Source organism: Crotalus tigris, unplaced genomic scaffold (genome assembly GCF_016545835.1).
Source record: "Crotalus tigris isolate CLP2741 ecotype Arizona unplaced genomic scaffold, ASM1654583v1 scf7180000018219.524809, whole genome shotgun sequence".
Lineage (NCBI taxonomy): Eukaryota > Metazoa > Chordata > Lepidosauria > Squamata > Viperidae > Crotalus > Crotalus tigris.
Window position 1 is genome coordinate 122,943 of NW_024096888.1, and position 25,185 is coordinate 148,127.

At 36.0% G+C, this 25,185-nt stretch overlaps 1 protein-coding gene across 3 annotated transcripts in view; it reads left to right on the forward strand.

The window, feature by feature from the left end:
* Positions 1–25,185, forward strand: part of DOK6 (docking protein 6) — a 224,224-nt gene that overhangs the window by 83,147 nt on the left and 115,892 nt on the right. For 2 of the 3 annotated variants that reach the window (XM_039349036.1, XM_039349035.1), the window contains exon 3: positions 14,291–14,405. In XM_039349036.1, coding sequence (XP_039204970.1) covers positions 14,291–14,405 — 115 coding nt within the window. Of the gene's footprint in view, positions 1–14,290; positions 14,406–25,185 lie in introns of those variants that run through there. The other variant, XM_039349037.1, reaches the window with a different exon arrangement.

Genomic DNA, 25,185 nt, shown 5'->3' on the forward strand with positions numbered 1-25,185 from the left:
AACAACTGGAGTCATTTGAGATTTTATAGGCTCTTTAACTCAAGCTGTCAGACTTTACACCAGGATATAACTCAATTAATTTAGAATCCTTTTTGCACACAAGAATAAAACCATATATACAACAGATGAAAGGCCCTTTGCAATGCAAAAAATGGATGTCTCTAGATAGTTGAATGCTCCAAAATAAATTCTAGACCAGACCGATATATTCAGCCTACTAAGCACCCTTGGACAGAGCACAGACTTTTTTAAAAAAAAAACAAAAGTAATAAAATCACCATCACTGCCCTGAAAGTCATGTTGCCTAGTGCCTTCATGACTTAACCTGACACCATCTCCAACACTGTAGATGCTCCTCTAGTCACCAAATTGTTGATTAGCCCACCAGCATTCCTTTGCAGACCACAAAGATTTTTAATTTATCAGTGTGGGCCTTTCTCTTCTACAAGTTGCGCAGACCTCCTCTAGATTTTCTTTCCTCTTGCCTTTTCAAGTTAACTCCTTGGTCTGTCATTGAGCAAGAATTGACTTTGTAGGGAAACATATTAACATATGTTCTACCTTTATTTACTGATCATATAATATTTGTATGCAATCTACATGGCGAGGTTTGGGGCAATTTACAATAAAAAATATATATTTTTAAAATCATAAGATTAAAAATATAAAAGCATAATTAACCAGAAATTCACATACAAAAAAACATTAAAAATTACCAATAACTGAATGAAAGAGAATTTATTATAATTATAGTAAAATGTAGCTAAACAACATTCAAAGATACCAATAAAGAATTACAACAATAAGAGCAGATAAACAGTTGGTTAGAAATACATTAAAATTAGTCACAGTACATTCTTAGTATTTCTAAAAATGAATTTACAGGCTGAAAATCTCTTTGCCTCCTTGTTTCAAAATTACATTAAAATTGTATTCTTCTGTATTTATGATATTTTCCATCCTGTCAGGTCTATTGAGATTGTTTGAAGCAATAATTACAAATATTCATGTTCAGTGTATTTTAAATGCCACATGAGAAAAAGCATAAGACTTAGAACTATGATGCCAATTTGAAAATGTTTCATCCTCAAGGATTAAAGATAAGGGGAGGAATAGAACTGTGGGTGATATTTTCTCATTATTAGTGAACATCAGATTTTTATAGCATCATTTGTGAAAGAGGAAAATGTTCTGACACTTTTGTTTTATGGTATTTTACTTAGTTTTACCTCTTTTTCATTAACGTAACAGCTGGTGAAATCATTTTTCAATGCTATCTGGATAATTTTAATGTATTATTAAAATGGTGAATATTAGTCTTTAAATAGCACTTAAACTGTACCATGAGGTTTGATATATGAACACCTTTCTCCTTCTCTCAGGTTTTTAGAAACCCTGCATAGCAGTCATACATTATGTTTTGGCTTTTCCACTGTGCTGTTGGCATAAAGAATACAATTTTATTCTGTTGGCAGGCTTTATGGATTAGGCAGCAATTCTGCAGTTCTGGCAGTGCTACTGGTATGTGTTTTGGGAAACAAAGTGAAATATCTTGGCTTGATAATACTGCCTCATTGCCTGATGAAGCTACCAATATGCATAATTTGCGCTTATCAAGTAGATTGATTGTGTTGGCTCAAAGAGACAGTGTCATATTTAAGTATGTTCTTAAGTAATATAAATAGTGCAGTCATTCAGAATGTGTCCTTTTTTCCCCCAGCTTTGGGCTCCATATAGAATTGAAGGTTCAAGTGCGTTTCTGCTCTGCTTTTATCAGACTGGTATTGCATAGTACAGTAAAAGAAGTGTAAGGTACTAAAAACCTTTAAAACGGTTAATAAAAATAAAATTGAAAGTAAAAATTAACTTATTGGAATTATCTTATTTTACTTTATTTTTATTTCTATAGTGCTCACAGAAGCAAAAAATTTGACACCTTAATGACTAATAGAGCTGTAATGATATAAGCATTCGTAAAGTTGACTCTACTTGTTGGAGTGATGTAGAGGTTTAACTGTAAAAACTTGAGCAAAAACGTCTTTAAGGTGCTATAAATCAGCTGTTAAAATTCTTGTTGGTTAAGATCTCTAAGTTCTCCTGTCAGCTATCCAGGAATCAAATCAACCAGCTGCTTACTGCTTTTAGTTTGAATTAATTGTTTCTGAAATGACCATTTAGGAATGCTTCCCTTCTTCAACAATATAGAAATATTTCATTGGTAGCTCTATTCAATATTTAAATTATATTTTCTAAGGTCTGAAATGCTAGTGTCATTCCCTAATCATCTTTTTCCATGTATCTATTCAGCATTTAGATTTTCAGATGCACATATCTAATATTATATTGTGATCACTAGATATTTTCTGTTAAATAGAAAAGATTTTGCAGACCTTGATAACAAAAAAAAGGGACTTTAGGAACTAATATTTGACTTTGCACTGTGGCTTTCCTTAAGAAAAATCTCATTAATTCCAGACGTTAATTGCTTTTCACTTTTGTAATAATTAAGTGAAGGTCGGAATTTTAAATTTGTAGCTAAACCCAATCACCACTAAAGTGACAAGAAGTCATATAGTTGCTTCTCAGAATGTATATATTACTATTCATATTGTGATTTGTATGTGTTGATTTTATACTGTGATATGTATATGTTTTTTTTATTATGTGGATTTTAACATTGTAAGCCACCCAGAATTACCTGTGTGTGAGTTGGGAGTTTGTTTAATAATAATAAGAATAAATCATGTATTCAGCTTGTCCAAGATTGCAAAACTGATTATAAACAACAATACAATACAGAAACCAAAATGATTGACTGGAACATCTGCAAAAATTATCATGTACCAGTAATGAAAAATCGGTGGGAACGTAGAATTAAAAAAAAATTGAAAATGAGCAGGTTAAAATATTAAAATATTTCTGAATACATAACATCCCAGATATAACTGTGGTTGAAAAGAAGAAAGTGATGTGGCAATACCAGGGATAGTAGAATAGAAAAAAAATTGGAGAAAATCACAAAGTATGAGAATTGAAAGTCAGAATTAGAAGATCCCACTGGTTCTTAGTGCATTGGGTGACATACCAAAAAATCTTGGATGACACTTAGAAAACTAGTTCCTTGACAAAATTTCATCTCTCAATTGCAAAAGGCCACACTCAGATCTGCACATATTCTGGGTTGACAGATTACAACATTCCAGGTCCTTGAAAAAACTCCATGCGCATGAAGACCAGGTAAAAAAGAAAATTTTTGGAAATAAATATGTATTAGCTTAGGAGGAATATATATTTTAAGTAGTATATTATCTTTTTATTTTTCTTTACTCTTATTCTTCTTTTTTCTTTTTTGTCTTATTTATTCCTTAAGAAAGGTAAAAGTATTGGGATGGCTTATATGAGAAAAATAGACTTAAATATTTAAATGTAATTAACTTTGAGAAAATCTTATCCAGCAAAAATGTCCTGAACATTGTGGGAAAAACAAATGTAAACAAGATCTGTAAACAGGATCTATGATGAGGCAACCAGAATGACGAGATAGAAAAGAAATATTATATTGATGTGATTATTATCTGTAGAAATATTAGAAAAAATGTTATACACAATTGTTATATATAAAAACAACAAGAATTGTATTAACTTAAGGTTGGCAAAAGAGAACATTAAGGGAAAAAGGGGAAATCAAGTAAAGCTATTATGTGAATTATAGATCATCGAAACTGTTAGTGAATGTTTTTTAAATGTAACTCCAGACAAAACACTGTTTACCAAATATTAAGATGACTATGTTAAAAAATCAATAAAATATATTATAAAAAAGAACTTGCAGCTGTGACTTGAACAGGAAATAATAAAAATAATAGTAATAAAATAATACCATCAGTGATACGCGCATTGTGTGCAACCCAAGACAACTGGAGTACCACTTAAATACCATCAGCATTAATTACCATCAGTCAATTGCAAAAGGCAATTTTACTTGGAATAATTTACATCTTGCAACAATATCTTTAACAAATACTTGTTTATCTAGGTCCTTGCGAAGAACTCTATAGGTGGACAAAAATGTCAGGTCCATTCTAAACATGTGGAGAGCTGTGTGAACCATATCAGTTATCATATACCATATGTATTCTTTTGTATATTCATTTATATTTCAATTTGAATAAGGCATAGCATGAAATGCATAAAAATTAAATTGAATTGCATTGCATACATTCATACTACCGGAGGACTGGAAAAGAGCTGATGTAACTCCCATCTTCAAAAAAGGAAAAAAAAATGGACCCAGGAAATTACAGACCTGTCAGCCTGACTTCAATACCTGGGAAGATTCTGGAAAAGATAATCAAACAACGAATCAGCCAACACCTAGAGGCAAACAAAGTCATTACTAAAAGCCATGGGTTTGTCAAAAGCAGATCATGTCAGACAAATCTTATTGCATTCTTTGACCAAGTGGCAAAATTAGTGGATCAGAGGAATGCTGTGGATATAATTGACTTGGACTTCAGTAAGGCATTTGATAAAGTAGATCACAAACTACTACTTGATAAGATAGAAAAATGTGGGTTAGACAGCATCACCACCAGATGGATTCGTAGCTGGCTGACTGGCCATACTCAGCATGTGGTCCTCAATGGAATTGCATCTACATGGAGGGAAGTGTGTAGTGGGGTGCCCCAGGGCTCTGTTCTGGGCCCAGTGCTGTTCAACATCTTCATCAACGATTTGGACAAGGGGATAGATGACAACACCAAGCTGGCATTAATAGCCAAGACAGGCTTAAGATACAGAAGGATCTGGACCGACTTGAACACTGGGCACTATCTAACAAAATGAAATTTAATGATGAAAAAAAGTAAAGTTCTACATTTAGGCAAGAAAAACCAAATGTACAGGTATAGTATAAGGGGTACTCAATAGTAATAACTGTGAGAGGGACCTTGGAGTCCTAGTGGACAATCACTTAAATATGAGCTAGCAGTGTGCTGCACTTGCCAAAAAGGCCAACATAATGCTAGGCTGCATTAACAGAGGGATAGAATCAAGATCACATGAAGTATTAATATCACTTTACAATGCCTTGGTAAAGCCACACTTGGAATATTGCATCCAGTTTTGATCACCATGATGTAAAAAAGATGTTGAGACTCTAGAAAGAATACAGAGAAGAGCAACAAAGATGATTAGGGGACTGGAGGCTAAAGCATATAAGGAACGGCCGCTGGATTTGGGTATGTCTAGTTTAATGAAGAGAAGGACGAGGGGGGACATGCTAGCAGTGTTCCAATATCTCAGGAGCTGCTAGAAAGAAGAGGAAGTCAAGCTATTTTCCAAAGCGCCTGAAGGCAGGACAAGAAGCAACAGATGGAAACTAATCAAGGAGAGAAGCAACCTAAAACTAAGGAGAAACTTCTTGACAATTAGAACAATTAACCAGTGGAACAACCTGCCTGCAGAAGCGATGAATGCTCCAACACTGGAAGTTTTTAAGAAGAGACTGGACAGCCATTTGTCTGAAATGGTGGTATTATTATTATTGTTGTTATTGTTATATTATTATTATTATTATTAACCAGAAAAAGGATTCAAAACAAAATGGCAGTATGTGTTAGTGATGTATGGGAATATTTGGGAATATTTAAATATTAGTGTAAATATTTAAATTAATCCTTTAATTCTAAAGATATTTGAATATATGATTTCTATTCCACATTCCAAATTAACACTTTACTATCAACTTCAAATTGTACTACCCAATTAAGATAAACAATAATTTCTGATAAGTACCATGCAACTCTTTGAGATGAAATAAAAGAGATAGTAAATTTTTTAAAAAATATCTGTTGCAAAATTTTGAATATTGAAGATCATCCAAGTATGTTGTAGTTCATGCATGAATTCATTTAATTAAATAGGTTCATATAGCATTTTGTATTAAACTCAATTTTGGTCCATTTCAACAACAATTTTCATTAGGAAAAAGTAAACATTATTTTGACTTAGAGATGCATATATAGCTGGCCTTGGGAACTCAAGTTAATTGGAAAACTATTATAACAGACCACCATCTGAACTATTAAAAATGTAGGTCCTGCTATCAAAATGGCTACTGTGTGAAGATTGAATTTTTTCCAGAAAAAGTAAACCAGTGCTACCAGTTAAACAGGTTGAATTTCATAGTTGCACACCAGACTGTTCATATTCAAAACGTTTGTAGAAATGAATCCAGCAGCATCCTAGGGACACAAAAGACAGCATGATGGGCATGGCAGCATAATTGTATTCCTCTGCCCTCCATGCAATATCAACAAACTTACCAAAGGGGGAGGAAAATAGAACAATTACTCCTTCTTCCCCTGCAGACACTGCTGAATAAATCAGTAGTTTTCATAACACATCATGGTGTTTGTCTATAAATATTTACAATCAAGGCTGAACAATTCAATTGCCAAGTTACATATGTCAGTTATTTCCAAAGAAAATTGAAACTATGTTTTCTGCCATTAAAAATGTCTCTCACATTTTTAAACTAGCCTCACATAAATTTTCCAAATGGTTTGGAAAATTCTTAAATATTTTGGACTTTTCAGGAGTGTGTAAATACTTGCTTCAAGGAAGAGATGAAACCCTCCCTCCCCATTCTGCTTCCACTGAGATCCAATTGGTAAAAAAAAATCATTTGCTGTTTAACCCTGCAGTCACACTTAGCTACTTCTACTATTTTCTTGAAAAAGATACAGTTCAGAGACTATATCAGTAAAATGTGAGTAAAAAACATTCCCAATTCTACTAGATTGTCCATGAAACAAAGGTTTATCAATTCATCTGTACTGTTGTCTTCTAAATTCTATTTAATAGTTTTTTTTTTCTTTTGCTATTATGAATGAGGTATTTTTGAGGCTTTAACTATTTTCAGAAGATTTCAGAAACTTCTAAGTTAATCTGAAGTAAGATTGAGGCTTTTGTTGATCCCTAGTAGAAAACTATGATAACAACCATTTAAAAATATTCTAATGACTTTAAAGAACTTTATCACATTATACGTTGTGGAGCTAGAAACAAATATAAAGGCAAGTAAAAGGATTAAAAGAGATCAAAGTTTGAATGAAAGAAGAAAACACTACCCTTTCATGTACTGTGCAATTAATTTATAGGTTTATAATGTATTATGATAGCTTTTAACTTACTTTAATGGCCTAAAATGGTTAAAACAATTAACACAGAAAATTACTCAGTGATAAGAGGTTTAGGATTAGATAGCAAAGTATGACTTTATGTACAGTGATAACATAGCTTGTCTTAACTATAGTATTTCTAATCCTAGATTTCTTGGATCAGTTATAAAAAAAACAGTACAAGTAATTTTCACAGTTATTAAAGCCCAGTTTCCCATGATTTCTAGCTTAATTAAAAGTATTTTTCCCTCTAGGATAGCAAACACATTTGATCCTAGTTTTTAAACTTATTTTAGTAGTAAATTCTTTTGGTTCAGCTTTCATAAGAAATTATAGACTAATAAACCAAAACAGTTATTTGAGCATATAGTTTGTCCCAGTGGGCCAGGAATAGTACTACTGATTTGGAACTATAATCTCTGTTTAGGAAAGCATTTTGATCTTATTTAACCTTATACTTTTTCTAGCATGTTTTTCTCAAGAATAGAAATCTATATGTTAGTGAATCGTATTTATAACTTTAATAAAAACAAGATTTATGTAATTAAATTACATGGTATGAATAAGTAAAGCTTAGCATTCATTCAGTTACATTTTGTGAGGAGAGAAAATAAGAGATGTGGCACATTGATGTATGGGCTCAAAAGTAAAAATTCCTGAAATATCAATGTAATGGCAAATAACAGGCTCAATATATACTTCATTGATTATACAGAGGCTCTCAGTTCTATGGACCATGTAAAGCCCTTATGATTTGTATTCATAAAGTTGTCTCCCTATTATTCCAATTCCCCATTATTGCCCTGATATTTATTTATTTATTTATTTATTTATTTATTTATTTATTTATGAGACTTATATACCGCTTTAAGTGCAAGCACTCTCTAAGCGGTGTACACCAGTAAATATATATATATATATATTTACATTGCCCCCAACAATCTGAGTCCTCATTTTACCTACCCCGGAAGGATGGAAGGCTGAGTCAACCTTGAGCCGGTGAGATTTGAACCACTGACCTGCTGAACACAGTCAGCTAAAGTGGCCTGCAGTACTGCACTCTAACTGCTGCGCCACCTCGGCTCTTATATGTTTATCTTCCATTCAATCTGTTCTTCTTCTTTCTCAATTTTCTTCTGATTTATATAGAAAGTCTTTTCCATTTTCAGTGTTGTCACTCCCTTTTCTGGATTTTCTGTTAACTGTATTTGTTGGTCAGTTGAGTCCTCTGTCTTAATATTTTATTGTTCCACTTCTTCTGTTATCTTCTGCATTGTTAGTTCTTTGGTTGTAATCAAAGTTTGGGTTTGTGTATCTAAGCTGGCGTCTTGATCTTTTATGTTAGGTCTTATTTTATCACAAGCTGAAATAATGGTTTCATGTATTGCTTTCAACATGGAAAGGACCTTTTCCTGGTCTTCATCCATCTCTTTCACATGTTTATAAATAGTCTTTATAGTCGTTTGTCAAGCAAGATTTTATAGTCTAAGGTATTTCATCATCTCATATAGTAACCAATATTCCTCAAATAAAGAGATAGGAAGTAGGCCAGTTATGCTGCCCAGCTGTTCTCTTACAGCTGAGTTTCTCACAGATGGTGCCCAGGTCAAAAGAGTCTTATCTAAGGTCTGGGCTTTGAGCCAAGTCTCTGTTAGGAGATAACAAGTTGTAATACCAAACTTCGCCACAAGATGTCAATGATACCATTTAAGGTTTTTTAAGTCCAAAATTTTTATAATCCTTTTTCCAATTTTATTTCTTTTTTGTAGATAAAAGCAAAAGTCTCCAATAACAATAGGAAAATTTTTGGTCCCCAAGTTCCAGGAACATATAAATCCAATTAGATTAAAGTTGTTCTTTTAATGCTTTAATTCCCCTGGGTAGTCAATCGCTGCTATTCTTAGAGGGTGGGATAGAAATTCCCTTCCCTATCGCCTCACAGGGGGAAATATATTTCAGGCAGCTTTTACAAGAAAAAAAAGTACTTAGGGTAAAGAGAACATTGATCTCACAGTTTTATCCGTGTTGCTTTCAAAGTGCTTGGTGGTAAGTTTGACTTCAGCTGTCTGCAGCCTAGTGACAGGCCATATTACTATGGCCAATCTTTCTTCTGCCGGTTTGGAGGGCTGCCCTGGATTGATCAGGAGGGCTGCCGCCCTCCCGTGATCAAGCAGGGGTACCCTCCTTGCTCATCGCCCCTTCAGGGCAACTTTTGACCCTTTCCAGGGTCCCCCAGCAGAGCAAAACAGAACGTGGAAGACGGAGCTTGGCTTCCAGTGTCCACGGTGGCCACGATGGCAAACCGGAAGCCCAGAATAGAAGATTCTTCATAAGTTGATAATCAGCATTTGATTTACCAGCTCAAGAATGCATCAAATAACACTGGTCATTGTTGAGTTCATATATTAGCACTGGAAATGCACCATTCCCAGAATATCCACAAATTGTGTGATTGGTTTTCATTAGTATGATTTTTCCCATATTAAAGAGCCACATGAGCATCTTATTAAACAATCATTTTGCTACTACAATTCCTCAATACTTCCAAAATCAACTTATCCATTTTGTCACTATAAAATATTGCCTGCCATGTCCTATGGTCTTCAAAATATATTTTTCTTTGTAAACTGTAACTCCTTGTCATGCCCACTCTGGTGATATTGCCATGCTCATCCAAATGCAAAAGTGTTGTGGATTAATTCATTATTCCTTTCAAATTTGGAGCATGATTAATATATGTTTAATTCTCATGAAATAGTTGCTGCCAAGAATTTGAATAGTTAGCTATTTTCATCTGTCTTGTATGGTACAGTAGCAAAGAATTTCACTAAAAAGTTGGTGAAGACATATGTCCTCATGAAGGAATTAGGGAGACTCAAAATTAAAAGAAGAAGGTTGTAGGCTCATTTGAATTGGGACAAAAACCCCACAATGTATTTCAGAAAAAAATACAAGGGTTCCAGGCTGACAATTTTCTGCTTATTATCTTATTGTCTTCCTGACCTTGGTATTTTCAGAAATAGTGATAGGATAGCTTTTCTTTGAAATCCACAATGTAAGCAGCATTGTTTTTGTACCAGGAATCTTTTCATTTCTATGTTCCAGGAAAGCAAAATTATTTTTATAAGAGAGATTTATCTCCAATCTCTCTCTCTCTCTCTAATATATTAACAGCATTTCTTTTCTGTATAAACCACAAATTTGTCTTTTTCACCATGTCCTCACATAGGGGATTAATGTCTTGAACATGGCACTTCCAATGTCCTGGTATTTCTGTATCTTTCCTTTATTTCACATTCTTGCTGTTGTAAAAGGCTTTTGTGTTCCAGTTTACTGATACTTAGCCTTGAACATGGGTCTGTCAACTCTAGATCTATTCATTTGCTTTAAAAAGAACACTTGAAGTTTTCTTATCTTGTTATAGAACAGCCTCTTAGGATTTGGGGATAGGGATAAAGATAGGGTAAATTAAGATTATATTAATTTACAGTTCAGTGAATTTCTGCCACTTAGTGAATTCCCAAGAGATACCTAGCTATCTGGTCACTTTAGAAGAAGCTAGAATAAACAAACTGGTTGAAGTTCTGTGCGAGCTGTAGACTTGCAAAAAATAAAATAAAATAGAGACATACCTATGATTCTGTTGTACTTTGAATATCAGCATAGACCTGAAAAAAGATAACTTTAATATATTTGGTATTTATTTAAAGATTTGTTGTAAAGATTTATGAATGCAAGGATTCATAGCCAGGAAACTTTGTATAGTCACAATTCTAGTAAATGAGTTTAAGCAATAATACACATATCCGATAAAGTAGATTGCTTCCAAAGTAAGAGTTGCCTGCTTTGGTGCTGTGAAAATAATGATTGTTTATAATGGAGACTAGTGCTGTCAGACTGACTAGACATTATAATCATAGTAATTTAAGCCCAGAAGCAGCTTTATGTCCAACAAATAGCAAAATGTATAACAACAGTGCTGGAGTATGTAGAACTATACTAGATATCTAATAGTCTGAAGTCCTTGTGTGACTTGTCCATATCAAAATCAAATCATATATTTATTACAAAGACAAGCATAAGAAGTGTGGCCTATAGTCAGCTGAAAACCATAGAAAATATATCTGTTTTAAGAATAATCATAATTATAAAACAGAAAATGTAGATAAAAAACAAAAGCATAAATAAATCTAAAAGGAGCATTAGATGGTATAGAAGGTGCATAAAAGTTGGGCAGAATAAGTCTATCACATCACACATTTTACTGTATCCTAGTATGATGGCCATGATGAAGTTAGGTACTCATTAAGACTAATTTATGATACAGGTCATCATATGATGGACTGCTGCATAGAATTTAGTAATATTACATGACATAGCATGGTTAATACCAAAGCAGCAGCAAAGCGTAGAATTACCCTGGTGAAATGAGGCTAGTGCTGTATGTTTACACTCACAGTGGCATTCTATCTCCGGGTAGGGAATTCCTGTATCAGCCTTCAAGGATAACTGAAGAGAGGACCTGATATCGTGCCAATAGCAGTTGGGTATTTTGAGTTTAGTTATGTATGTCCTAGGGGAGGCAGAATACCTGTTAGATTCACTAGCAATAAAGGTTGAAGACCTCATTAGATCCAATTGGCACCCTGTCTGCTACACACAGTTTAATGAGTGCTTTGTCCTGATCATATCCCATGCTGAGTAGAAAAACTACAGGAAAACCCAAGGTTGAAATGTTAAGTTGCCACTACCTTTTTTCATGTAGTCTGAAAATCATTTTCCATAATTAATTCCATCAGCAAGGCTGAGGGCAAAAAAGGATAGCCTGAGCCAATAGTTGAGTATGTCACCCACATTCTAGCCTCTACTTTCATGGGACTCATCTTAAGGTGGCATTAGAGACACATTTTGGAACTTAAACGGCAAATCTTAAGAGATTTGGGTTGAACAAATTCTAATAGTGCAAAATTAAAGAAGAGGTACAGCTGGATATCATAACAAAGTTGTGCTATTGATTGGAATAATTTGACTGCTTTAAGTATTAGTAGCCACCTCTTGTCTTGAGGAACTTAAAGATAGCATACGAGTACTCTGTATATTTTCAATAAACCCTATAGATTTCCTGATGTTGGCAGTACACTCCCAGGTATTTGAAATAGGACAAGGGTCCCCAACTCCGGGTCCGTGGACCGGTACCAGGCCACGGCACGCCAGCAACCTGTCCGCACAAACAAGCAAAGCCCCATCTGCGGGATGCAGGCAGCATACAAAACCACGCCCCCCTCCAGTCTGCGGAAAAACCTCTCTCCACATAACCTGTCCCTTGTGCCCAAAAGGTTGGAGACCTCTGAAATAAGAGGCTTGTTCAGTCTTGTAGCCATCTATGCTCCAGGAGAGGCTTTTGACATATGCCATGATTTTAGTTTTCTGATAATTGAGGTCTAGCTGGTCTTTCTTCTTTGAAATACTGTATTAGAGTTGTCAGTGTTCTTTTAAGGCCAGTAGGTATTCTTGAAAGTATTGTTGCATTGTCCCCTAGAGGACAACAAAGCTGCTTTTGGAGAGTGAAAGTTTGTGTTAAGGAGGTAGGCTACCATGGAATTGATGTAGAAGTTGAATAAGAATGGGGCTAATATGCAATCTTGCTTGACGCCTTTCTCAGTTTCAATCACTGTGGTAAGATGGCCCTGGGAGTTATTTTCCCTTCATGAAGCATACGTATTAGATAAAGTAAATGTCAGTAAATCAAAAAGACCTCCAGTTTTCCCATAGTTTAAGTTGGGATACAGAATCAGAAGCTGCTTTGAAGTCTGTGAAGACAACATAAAGGAAGTTTGTGTTCAGGAGGAGTATTTTTGGATGAGAGGTGGAGTATTAGGTAGTATAAATGGTAGATCTGCCTTTCATAAGGATCAGCTTGATCCTCTGCAAATATGTTTTTTTCTTCCGGACAAGGGAATCTTGAGCAACAAGAATTTTGATCTCTGTCATAATTTCTATAGTTTGGTTATGTTCTTCAATTCTAGAGGTATCCATGTAGAGTATGCCTCCCAGGTCCCTGGGGGGATGTGACATTCCACAATGAATGGGCCATTGCTTTGGACTCTTGTCTATGTAAAATACATATTTTATTATATCACGTGAACAAAATGAGCAATTCTAGACATCTATAAAATGTTTTGCCTAACAACTACTTCATTTAGTGAGTATTCTGGTTCCAATTAGCATTGTTAAATGAGGACTATCCGTACTGAGTGGAAAGCAATGGAGAAAAATATTTCAACATGCTTTCTGTTTATGCTGAATCCAATATATAGTGAATAGGAGGCTAAAGTATTAGGTATACTGCTTGAGTTATACTTTAAAAAGGTGGAATAAATAATAACAATAATAGCAGCTAACCACCCGCATTTTGGAAAGATTCCTTAATCAAATTATTGAACATATCTTGTTTGTTGTGTTATTCTCTCTCTCTTTTTCTTAACTATAAATGAAAAATATTATTTTCAGTTCTATTTGCCTGACCCTGCCAGTTATTATATATTGATAGCCTATTTCTTTGGCAGATGGAGAAAAACTTAGTGGGAATTAGTAGAAATGCTGATCTTGAAATTCTCAAGATGAAAGCTAAACTTGTGTACTTTAAGTCAAGCCTGGTTATCAATAGAACAAGCAATTCTCTTTAAAGCAAAAAAAAAACCCCTAATCTCTGTGTCATGTTAATTTGTGTGATGGATAACAGAAAGATATGCTGTCTTTATTTTTCTGTGGACTTTCAGAATACAGAAGCTATTTGGTGTTGCTTCCACAACAAATTTGCCATTTTAGAAATTTTGACAAGCACTTTATACCATGAACAATTTCCAAATCAAGGCTGCAAAAACTGATAGGGATATCTGTTTTATTTCCAAAAATTATCTTATAAAAAATAAGTAATTGCATAGGCCAGAGCAAGTGAGTTGTACACTTCTACAGTGATACACTGTTACTTTACAATTAAGTCCATTCTGATGGATGGAAAATACTACAATGAAAATAGAGGGGGTATTATTTGTTTATCCTGCTATTTATAAACAAAACTATGTTCTGTATCCCTTAATTTTAAGGTAACAGAGTTACAGAACATCAAAAACATAACCAGACTGCCTCGAGAAACCAAGAAGCATGCAGTAGCAATTATCTTTCATGATAAGACATCAAAAACATTTGCCTGTGAGTCAGGTAAGCAGTTATTACCATATCTTTAACTTAAGCAAATTTTGCTACTTATGAAACAGTACTTCATATGGATTAAGATACATAATTCATCTTAATAGGAATGTGCATAACTGTTTGTTGCATGATGGGATGGTATATCTCACCCTTTCAGTATTTTTAAAAAAGCTTCTTTTCTTATTTATTACTTATCATTTTCTTACTTTGTCCTCAAGGTGGACAAAAGGTTTTTTTTTTTTCAAGTTTCCAGTGCAACTTTTAGAGCTGAATAAACATTGCCTCAGGGAAGCTGTAAGAGAAGCAGTGATGTGCACTTTTGTTGGTTGCCAAGCTTGTTATAGAAACGTGCTAGAATACTAAAAATTCCATGCCTGTAAGAGAGTACAAAGAACAGTTCTAATTCCAGGTTAAATTCACCTTCAGTTTCATTTTATTTGTAGCTACTTTAGTTTTCCATTATTACAAACAAGAAGGAATGGATTGAAACTAATCAAGGAGAGAACAAACCTAGAACTAAGGAGAAATTTCTGACAGTTAGAACAATTAATCAACTTGCCTCCAGAAGTTGTGGGTGTTCCAGTATTGGAGGTTTTTAAGAAGAGATTGGATAATCATTTGCCTGGAATGGTATAGGGTTTCCTGCTTGAGCAGGAGTTGGACTAGAAGATTTCCAAGGTCCCTTATATTCTGTTATTTTGTTATACTTCTACAATAAACTAAAGAGGGGAAATTGTTCTAGCTCTGTTTTCTGTTTCTGAGACTTTCTAGAATATGATTCATGAGGAACAAACTTAAACATTTTTCATTAGAGAAAATCTTCTATTTGTAAAATCACAGTATTAATTGGAAATAAATTATACTATAATAGACTCTTGCATCTCTCTCTTCCCCCCTCTCTCCCCCACCCCTCTTCTCTCTCTCTCTCTTTCTCTCCCCAATGGATGGGTATGTTTCTAATGGATCAGCAGAGGCCTTTAGGTAGTAGTAATAGCTTTCTCCTTTTTTGGTCCTTAATCAGAACTCCTTTTGTTCTTCCATAGAATCAAAAGCATGTTTCTTCTGATCTTAAAGTAGTTTCCCAGCATGATGTCCGACTATTGATTCCCTTCTCCTTCATTAATTCTAAAACTAAGCTGATGGCTGTCACTATATTTTGAGGACACGAATAGCATTATTTTATTATGCACTATGTGAAATTGTAATTTTTTTAGGACCTAAATTTAACCTTCATTTAAAGTGTTTATGTTGCAAAACTCTATTTCTCATATGCCTATGCTGGCAGCAGTGTACAACAAGAAAAAAGGTTAACAATTGTGGAACATTAAAAAGCAAAATATATAGTGCAGTGGCACTAATCAAAAGGGTAGATATCAAAGCCTAACATCCACCTAATGTTGTACCTCAGAATAGGTTTTCATTTATTTGTGAAAACCCATTAGATCAGAGTTCCCCAACTTTTCCGGCTTTGCAGTCCAGTGGGGAGGGAGAGGGGACAGTTGCATGCAAGTGGTGGGTGAGTGCATACCCAGGTCCATTTGTGTTAACAATGGGCATGGGCATCTGCTGCTTGCACAAATGGAACACATACACATGTGGTCACCTGCTGTTGATGCAAGTAGGGATGCACACGCATGTGTTCACTTGCCGCTTCCACGGCCCAATTTTGAATGGCTCACGGCCCAATAGTGGACCATGGCCCAGGAGTTGGGGACCCCTGAGTTAGGGTAAAGCAGTGTTTTTCAACCTCTGCAACTTTAAAGATGTATGGACCAGAATTCAATTTAGTGACTTATGTGTCAAATGCAGTGTTGAGAATAAGGCTTTTAACTCCCACCTCATATACTGATTACCCATATAATGTTTCTTCAGGTTTATTTTATTTTAAAATGAGGTGAACAAAATTGTACTGAATTATCTAATCGGTGATGCAATATAGAATTGTATACATGCTACTATATGAAATACACCAGTAGTATATTGGTGCATTTTTCACAGCAGCTGAATTTTTGCATCTACTCAGCTATTTACTATAACTCAAATTCCATACCTATTCATATTCATCACATTCATCACATCACATATTTTGGGTATGATTTTCCCCTTATGGTTGTTCTCCCAGTACTAGGAGTCTTCATAATTCCTAATTTTACTATCTTCAATAGCTAAATGTCATTCACAAAAGTGACTGCCTCACTGCTCCCTCTTGTGGGATCTCCACTTTTTATTTTATTTATTCAGTTTTTTATAGTCACCCATCTCAACAAGTGACTGGGAGGCTAAAAAAAACAAATAAAAGAGATTACAACAATATAAAATTTAAAACATATAGTAGTTGAGAAATATACCCCATAATCAGTAGAAACTGGTCCCTGCATATACTCAAGGCCCCATCATTATATCATTCTGTGCAGGTATTGCCAGCTGTGTGTATAAACTTACATGTAGACAGCTGGATGTGACTTTGGAAATAGCTTTGCCAATCCTCCAAAAGGTATAGCTTCCTTGTACTTCAAGGAAGAGTCCTTAGCTTGCATTAACATGATTTAAAATTCACCTCTTTTAATGCTTTACATGGCTCTACTCCATATATTAATGTCTTATTAATGCCAACAGTTTCAAGAATGCTAAACTGCAGACCAAATAAGCTTCAAGAGACAATGAGAAATGTAGTATCACAAAATGTAGTATCACAAATGCATGTTGTTTAACTGAGATACAGAGGTATAACTGAGAAAATTTATGAAATTGTAGTGGAACACAAAAAATGGATTTAGATTCTTAAATTAGAACCAATTTAAAGGTCAAAATAGAGTAATGAAGGCTGAATCTAGTGATTGGTTTTCTTTTTGCCTTAAAGATCCTGCCAACCATCATCAATTCAGTGGGTTTTTTTTTTTTAATTTAGAGCCATGCTTAATCATCCAATTGATCTTAAAACAGTTTGATATTTTCACATAATCTCATAAAGTGGCTTCATAAATAGCCAAGCACATTTTTAAGTTGTAGAATATGCACAACTATAAATACATTATTCATAGAGCTACAGTTGTGATAGTTAATAATTGGACTTTACTACAGACCTTTTGTATTTATTTAAAAAGTATTTGGCTTTGCGTTAGAAGCATGTTATATACCTTTATCATTAAGATAGTAAACAAAATGGTGTCATATATATATAAGCAAATAACACTAATTATTTTTTAAAAATACAATAAATAAAAGAAATTTGGCTCTTTTTTTTCTTTTATTGTATTACACCCTTACTATAAATTTCTGCGTTCTAAAAATATGGTTTGTTCTGTAGAATCTATTTCCTACAGCTTTATAAACAGTAATATTAATTTCAAACTCTCGTAACATATATCTTTACAAACAGACCAGCACCTTCTGGTTTCTTTCCACAATGATATTTTTCTTTTACACACTATAGTTTTTATACATAAGTTACCATGTATTTTTTTTCTCATGAGCTGAATAGTATTGTAAATTTGTTTTTAAACACTAGATGTCAAAATGTTAACTTAATAAATAAAAGTTTATAAAAATATTTATTTGCAGTTTTTTTTTCTTTTTTCTCTTTTTAAAATTTTATTTTATTTATCACTTAGGAGATTGGTTATAATTGATAATTATTTCACAAGGAGAAGGGCTAAGAACTGAATTCTCTATATCCAAATGTAAATATGATATTTGGCTAAGGAGTGGAATTATAGAATATTTTCGCATTTTAACTCTTTAATTGCTCTAATGTAGCATTTAAAAAATCAAAATACAGGTTATGAGACACTCCAAGGTTAGGGATTGGATGCTATGTGAGCTCCCTTTGAAACATAGGAGGTAATAGCAAACACTATCTCAGACCAAGAGTGGGAGCTAAGGGCTTTAGGACCTAACATAATAAGGATTAAAGCAAGCAACGTTTCATTAACCAAATTACCTTTGGGCCTCGTGGCGTTCTAAAAATTCCATAGCTCCTTGTATTATGCCATAAAATATAAAAGAACAGGGTTTACAGTGCTATGGATGCAAACAGAGTATAAAATGTATCCACAGCACAGTTGTATTTTTATTTAACTATCTTTGACATAGAAAAAACATTTGTTTCTATATTGTTAATCACACAATCTAGCAAGAATAAGTGAGCTTTTGGTAGAGTCAAATAAGAGGTTGTCAGGGAGAAACATAACAATGTTACATAATCCTTTCACCCCTTCATATAAGCTGAGAATGGTGAATTTGCTTGTTTCATTTGTTTCATTGATTCATTCATTCATTCCATTTATATCCTTCCTTTCTTTTCGTTTGTGATAGAACTTAGTTAAACTACGCAATGCAAAAAAAAATTGCATACAAAGTAATCTTTGACTTATGATCACAGTTCAGTCCAAAATTTCTGTTGCTAAGCAAGTCAGTGGTTAAATGAATTTTGTCCTATTTTACAACTCTTTTTGCCACAGTTGCTAAGCGAATCACTGCACTTGTTAAGTGAATCATGTGATCGTTAAGCAAATCTTGTTTCTCCCCTCCCCCCATTGACTTTTCTTGTCAGTTGGGAAGGTTACCAATGGTGATCACATGACCCCAGGACAGCGCAGCTATCATAAATATGTCCTAGTTGCCTAGCACCTGAATTTTGATCACATGACCATGGAAATGCTGCAACAGTCATATGTGTCACTAAATGAATGGTTGTAAGTGGAGGATTACCTATATGCACTTGCCATTCAAGTTTTATTTGAGAGTACGTTTGTGGTAGTTTGATCCAGATCAGGGCCACCATACATGAGGTGAAAAGAATGTATTTCTCTCATTGTCTCTGTTTAGAAAAACTGTCATACATACTGGTGGTTTGATCCAGATCAGGGCCACTATACATGAGATGAAAAGAATGTATTTCTCTCATTCTCTGTTTAGAAAAACTGTCATACATGCTGATGCAGGCGTATTGAAAGAAAAAAAAATATTAAATTAAAATTAAAAAGACTTCACGTTGATCCATGTGTTTATTTTTCAAAAGAAAGGAACTTTGGAGAGAGATTTGACTTACCTGACAATGTACACTGTTTTATAATACTAATCCAGTTTGGACCATTAACTGCTTTTTTTCTAAAGCATTTTTTCTTGTTTGTCATGCCTTCTAAGAGTTAACTACTTTGCTTATGAAGTGTAAGGTGGGTATATGTGTATATGAATACTCACCAGAATAAAGATAGACAGACCACCTGGCATTTGCAATCAGGATAAGTGGCATTTAAATAAAATTCCATTTGTCCAAAAAAGGTAGAAAAGTGGGTGGTGATGAAGTTCCCTACTGACAGGGACTTAAAAAGCAATTTTTGGCTAAATGGTTTGTCAAGAGAAATAAGTTGCCATCCCACATCTGGAATGTGACAGAAAGAATCTCAAGACTCTTTAAGTTCGTTAAGAAATATCCTATCCTACTGATCCATATGAGAACAAACCATACAGCAAACACAGCCTTGAATATATCACAAGGGACTCAGAAATACTGGGCAGAAAGAAAACAGTTAGGCGATAGGTTGGGGGGGGGTTGTTTGTTTTTTTTCTCCTTCCTATCAGAAAAGAAAAAAGATTAATTCTTTAGGGTGCTTTACAATTCTATCCTGTCTTTTCTAAGAAATACATATTCAGGATGGCAGTGCCCAAAGTAATTAAAACTGTATTACATAATGGCAGCTGATAGTTGGTAGATGATGCAGAAAACAAGTCCAGTAGAGATGTTTACTTAAGTTCAAATAAAAAAAGGAGAGAATTTCAATGTATCTTGAAGATCTATTGTAAATGAATATATCTTTTTTTTCATGTTAGTTATCTCAATTTATTAATTAGAATACTTTTTGGCAGCTGAATATTGGTCAAGTGAATTTCAAATATGATTACTTTAATCTATTTTTAAAAATGGAGAGTCACCATATTTCTTAGCAAAGTCAGTAATTTTTCCCATCACTTTGACTGAAATCTATAATGTTCTCAACTTTGTGGCTGCTCAGATTTCATTGTTGACCTTTAAAAGAGCAGACTACCAACATTTCACAGTATTTGCCAATATTAACGTTATTGTGAAACTATTGGTCTACTTTATTTTATTTTATTTTTTAAAAAAAGGCTGGGTTTAAAGAATTAGCAAATGGCAGATAATACTATGAAAATGGCGTACAGAAATTCAGAAATACTCTTGTGTTGTCCGAACTCTGATCAATTATTTCATTAAAATCTTTTGTTCTTTCATAGAATTAGAAACAGTGGAAAAGGTTTTGGCATGATCTGCCCTTACACCTGATTTGTTCAATGAATAATTGCTAAGGAGGGCACAATATTTTTAATTTTCTCTTTTATAGAAGCTTTCAAAATAGTGATAGTTATATAATGTATTAGCTTTCAAAAGGTTTGTTATAAATGCATAACTTGAACCAGCTGAATCTTTGAGTATTGAGTATTGATTCAAAACTGTAAAATATTTTGCATAAGCCATTTTATTCAATATATTCTGTCTTGTGGTCTGTCTTTGGATACAGTATATTCATTTTTGGTGGGTTAGAATTGTATTGTTTTTTCCTAAAATTCCATTTTTCCTGTGATGACATGAACATACCCATTTAATTAATTCCTCTACTTTGTCAGTAATTTTTTAAAGCCACAATTTTGCTTAATTATTTTGGGAGGTTTTTTGCTTGCTTACCTTCTTTCACAATTAATGGGGCTTTCTGGAGACATGGTTGATGGAGCTCTGCTAACTAATTTGCATTTTATTCCTAGTTTAACTGTAATCTTAAAATATCCATAAATTGATCTTCAATCGCCTTGACCTTTACATTTAGATTTTTTTTAATTTTAATTTTTATGTCTAATTTGTATAAATAAAAACAGAAGCAAGATGTTTTTCAGTGTGCTTCGAAGCATATTTACAGTGCAAATCCTAAGATTTTGTGTAGACTTTCATAGGAGAGTAAAGATTTATCCCTAATTTGGTTGGGTGAAATGAGAGTGTGATGGTGTCAAGGCCGAAGCCCAGAGATGATACACTGAAATCCAGTTGAGTCCAGTTTTATATTTGCTTGTACATAATGGACAGAATCTTGCCAAATTAAAGCTGTAACCTTCTAACCTACTAGATATAACCTGAGAGATTCTAGGGTATGGCTACCCTGAACCTCTTCCCCACTGCCCAATCCAGCTCATAGCTGCATAGTTTCTTATTTTGGGTCTTTGTCTAGGAAAGCTCTGTGTTTATTTATTTATTTATTTATTTATTTATTTATTTATTTATTTATGAGACTTATATACTGCTTTAAGTGCAAGCACTCTCTAAGTGGTGTACACCAGTAAGCAATGTATGTATATATTTACATTGCCCCCAACAATCTGGTTCCTCAGTTTACCTACCTCGGAAGGATGGAAGGCTGAGTCAACCTTGAGCCGGTGAGATTTGAACCGCTGACTTGTTGAACACAGTCAGCTAAAGTGGCCTGCAGTACTGCACTCTAACTGCTGCGCCACCTCGTTGCCAAACTTTCGCCTCATTCCCACATTCCATCACAGGTGGATGGCTGAGGCAGTGGTAGGCACAATGTGGTTCTCCAATGAGCAAACAAGGGCCTGTCTTACTTCTGCTGCATAAGAACTAGCCAGAATTTATTGGTAGGTGGTAGAGGCCTTTTAGGGGCAAGATTAATCAGTGGGTAAAAACAACTTAAACATCTATAAATGCATAGAAGCAACTACACTATTTATTTATTGTCTGCTCTATAGCATCAATAACTTGCTATTTATAATTTATAATTAAAGATAGGTAAGGATTTTCGGAACTATTTGGGACATAGCAAAAAAATGTAATAAGGATACTTTTACACGGAAAAAAGAACGTGCATATATGAAAAGAAACAAAATAATATTTTAGATAACTTGTTTGAAAATTTAAATTCTATTTTATCTTGTTTGCTATATTCTTAGTAGAAACCTAAATTTATACTCTATATTAATGTGCACGGCAATTTATATTTATAATTGAGAGTTATTTTAGTGGAAATAGGTAAACACGAAGACATTATTCCAGTTTAGATGTTTTTCTAGCAAATATAAGGTGAACCCTACAAGAAAAAAAAAAAGGCTTGAATATGTAATGCTTCTTGTTGAGTCCTTCGCGGGAATGTAAGACACGAGAAGCAGTTGTAGTTCTCAGTTTTCTTTATTCTGCGTTCAGCTTACAAGTAGATGGCTTCAGCAGCTCCCAAAACCTCTCAGCTTCTTATATAGACATTTCCCGGGTCAATGCGATACTTTTCCTGCGCCAGACCCGTGCATGCGCACGGCGCTGGCGACAGCCTGTCTGGTCCCGGGCAGCTTTGCACCTGCCCGGGACCGCCTGCAAACGCCCCGAGCCGTTTGCAAGGCTCGGGACATAACACCCCTTTCCCCCGGGCTAAAACTACTACCAACATATAATCATTATTTTATACAGTGTTCTGCTTCTCAGTGCTCCTACCGTTACCTGGCTTTTGTTTAGCCAGCAATGTTATGTAATCCTCTAAGTATTTAGGAGACTTCCTTGCTCTCTGTGACCTTCTCAGCTCTGGGTTTCTGACAGGTGTTCCCTGACTGAGGGGTGACAAGAGCCTGTTCCCCTTATCATGCCTTGGTGCCTTCCAAGGACTTTGCCCCAATGCCTGGCCTGCTTGCTCGCCCACCGGGCTCGTCAGGCCAGGGCTTCTGTCACTTTGTGACCTGGTTGACCTGCCTAGCTGTAGGCCCTCGGGCCCCTTGAAGTGATAGCCACTGCTGGGCGTCTCTATAGAACCTCCTAGGTCCGTCCAAGACCTGTCAGGAGGCTGTCCAATCCCTAAGCCCCGTTCTGTGTCCGGGCTCGTGTGGGTCTCTGTACCTTCCCAAAACTCAGTTACTCCCTGATTTGGGCTAGAGGTGTTGCGGTCGGGACTTGGTTCCTCGACCACCTCCCTGTAAGTTTGACCCCCTGTAGGATTAGGGGTAAGGTCAGGCCAACTCTGGGGATTGTGTGCCAGCTCTCTTGCGGGGAATGATTTGTTGGGATGCTCCCGGGTATCCTCCGTGACTGGAGTGTTGTGTGATGTGTGTGGAAAGTGAGTATGCCCCCGGGGTGACTCCCTGGCTGGAGTAGGCGTGAGTGCCTGTTGTGTGGGTAAGCTCCATGAATTCCTTTTCGGAGCACTTGCGGAAGCTTGAAATGGGCCGTCAGTGGCTCCATCCGTGGAGATGGGCAGCAACTCGTGCCCTTCCCTTTGCTCCAAAGGGTCCCCCTCCCCCCCTGGAAAAGACCCAGGAGTCTCATCTGAAAGGTCCCGCCTAGGGCGGAGTTGGTCGATGTGCCGACGCAGGACACGACCGTTGTCCAGGGCTACCTCGTAGGAGAGAGGACCTGTGACCCTGGAAATAGAAGCGGGGACCCATGTATGACCAGGCCCGTAATTGCGAGCCCAAACCAGGGCACCCACAAGTAGTTGTCTAGGTGCCCTAGGATGTGAGGTAGATGAAGGCAGTCTGTCCGGATGCAACCGGTGAAGTTTAGTAGTAAGTTGACGCCCCCAACGAAGTTCAGCTGGGCTTCTCCCTGTAGAACTAGACGGTGTGGTGCGATAAGAAAGGAGAAAGTCAGCCAACCTGTGATGCCAGTCCCCGTAGGTGAGTCTTTTCAATGCGTCCTTCGTGATGCGCACCATACGTTCAGCCATACCGTTGGTGGACGTGTGGAAGGGTGCAGACGTGGCATGACGAATCATGTTAGCCTGTAAGAAAGCTTGGAATTCGGAGGAAGTGAATTGAGGGCCGTTGTCAGACACAATGACATCTGGAAGCCTGTGTGCAGCAAAAATCCCCCTCAGTACCTGAATAGTCTTTGCAGTGGTGATGGATGAGACAGGTACAACCTCAAGCCATTTTGAATGGCTGTCAACAAGGACCAAGAAGAACTGGCCCTGAAAGGGCCCAGCGTAGTCAATGTGCACCCTAGACCATGGGGACTGCGTTTTCTCCCATCTATGCACGGGAGCTTGGGGCATCTCTGGGCAAGATCGTTGGCACAGGTGGCATGCATGCACCTTAGCCTCAATATCTTTATCTAAACCAGGCCACCACAAGTGGCTGCGCGCAAGAGCCTTCATACGAACAATGCCAGGATGACCCTCGTGGAGGGATTCTAAGACCCTAGTCCTCATTGAGGTGGGAATGACAACTCTGTTTCCCCAAAGCAGACAACCCTGAGAAAGGGACAGCTCGTTCCTTTTGGACCAGAAACTCTGAAACTCAGGACTAGGGCAGTGCTCAGGCCAACCAGACAAAACCCAGGAACGGACACGTGAAAGTGTGTGATCTGTACCTGTTTCAGCGGCAACATCCCTGGCACTAAGAGTGAGCTCGGGCAAGGCTTGGATTGATAGAATGTTGACAGCTGGCGCAGGGTCAGCTTCTACTACTGGCAGAGGCAATCTACTGAGGCCATCAGCATGGCCCATTTCTTTCCCAGGCTTGTGGAGTAAAGAAAAATCATATGCAGACAAAAAAATAGACCACCTAAGCATTCTGGGGGAAATGATCTGGGGAGTCTGCTTACGTGTGGTAAACAGTCCCAGCAGAGGCTTATGGTCAGTGAAGACCGTGAAATGCCTGCCATATAGAAAATCGTGGAATTTTTTAATTCCAGCAACAACAGCCAGAGCCTCCCTGTCTATCTGAGCGTAGTTGCGCTCAGCAGAAGACAATGTTCTGGAGTAATATGCAACAGGAACCTGAGTTC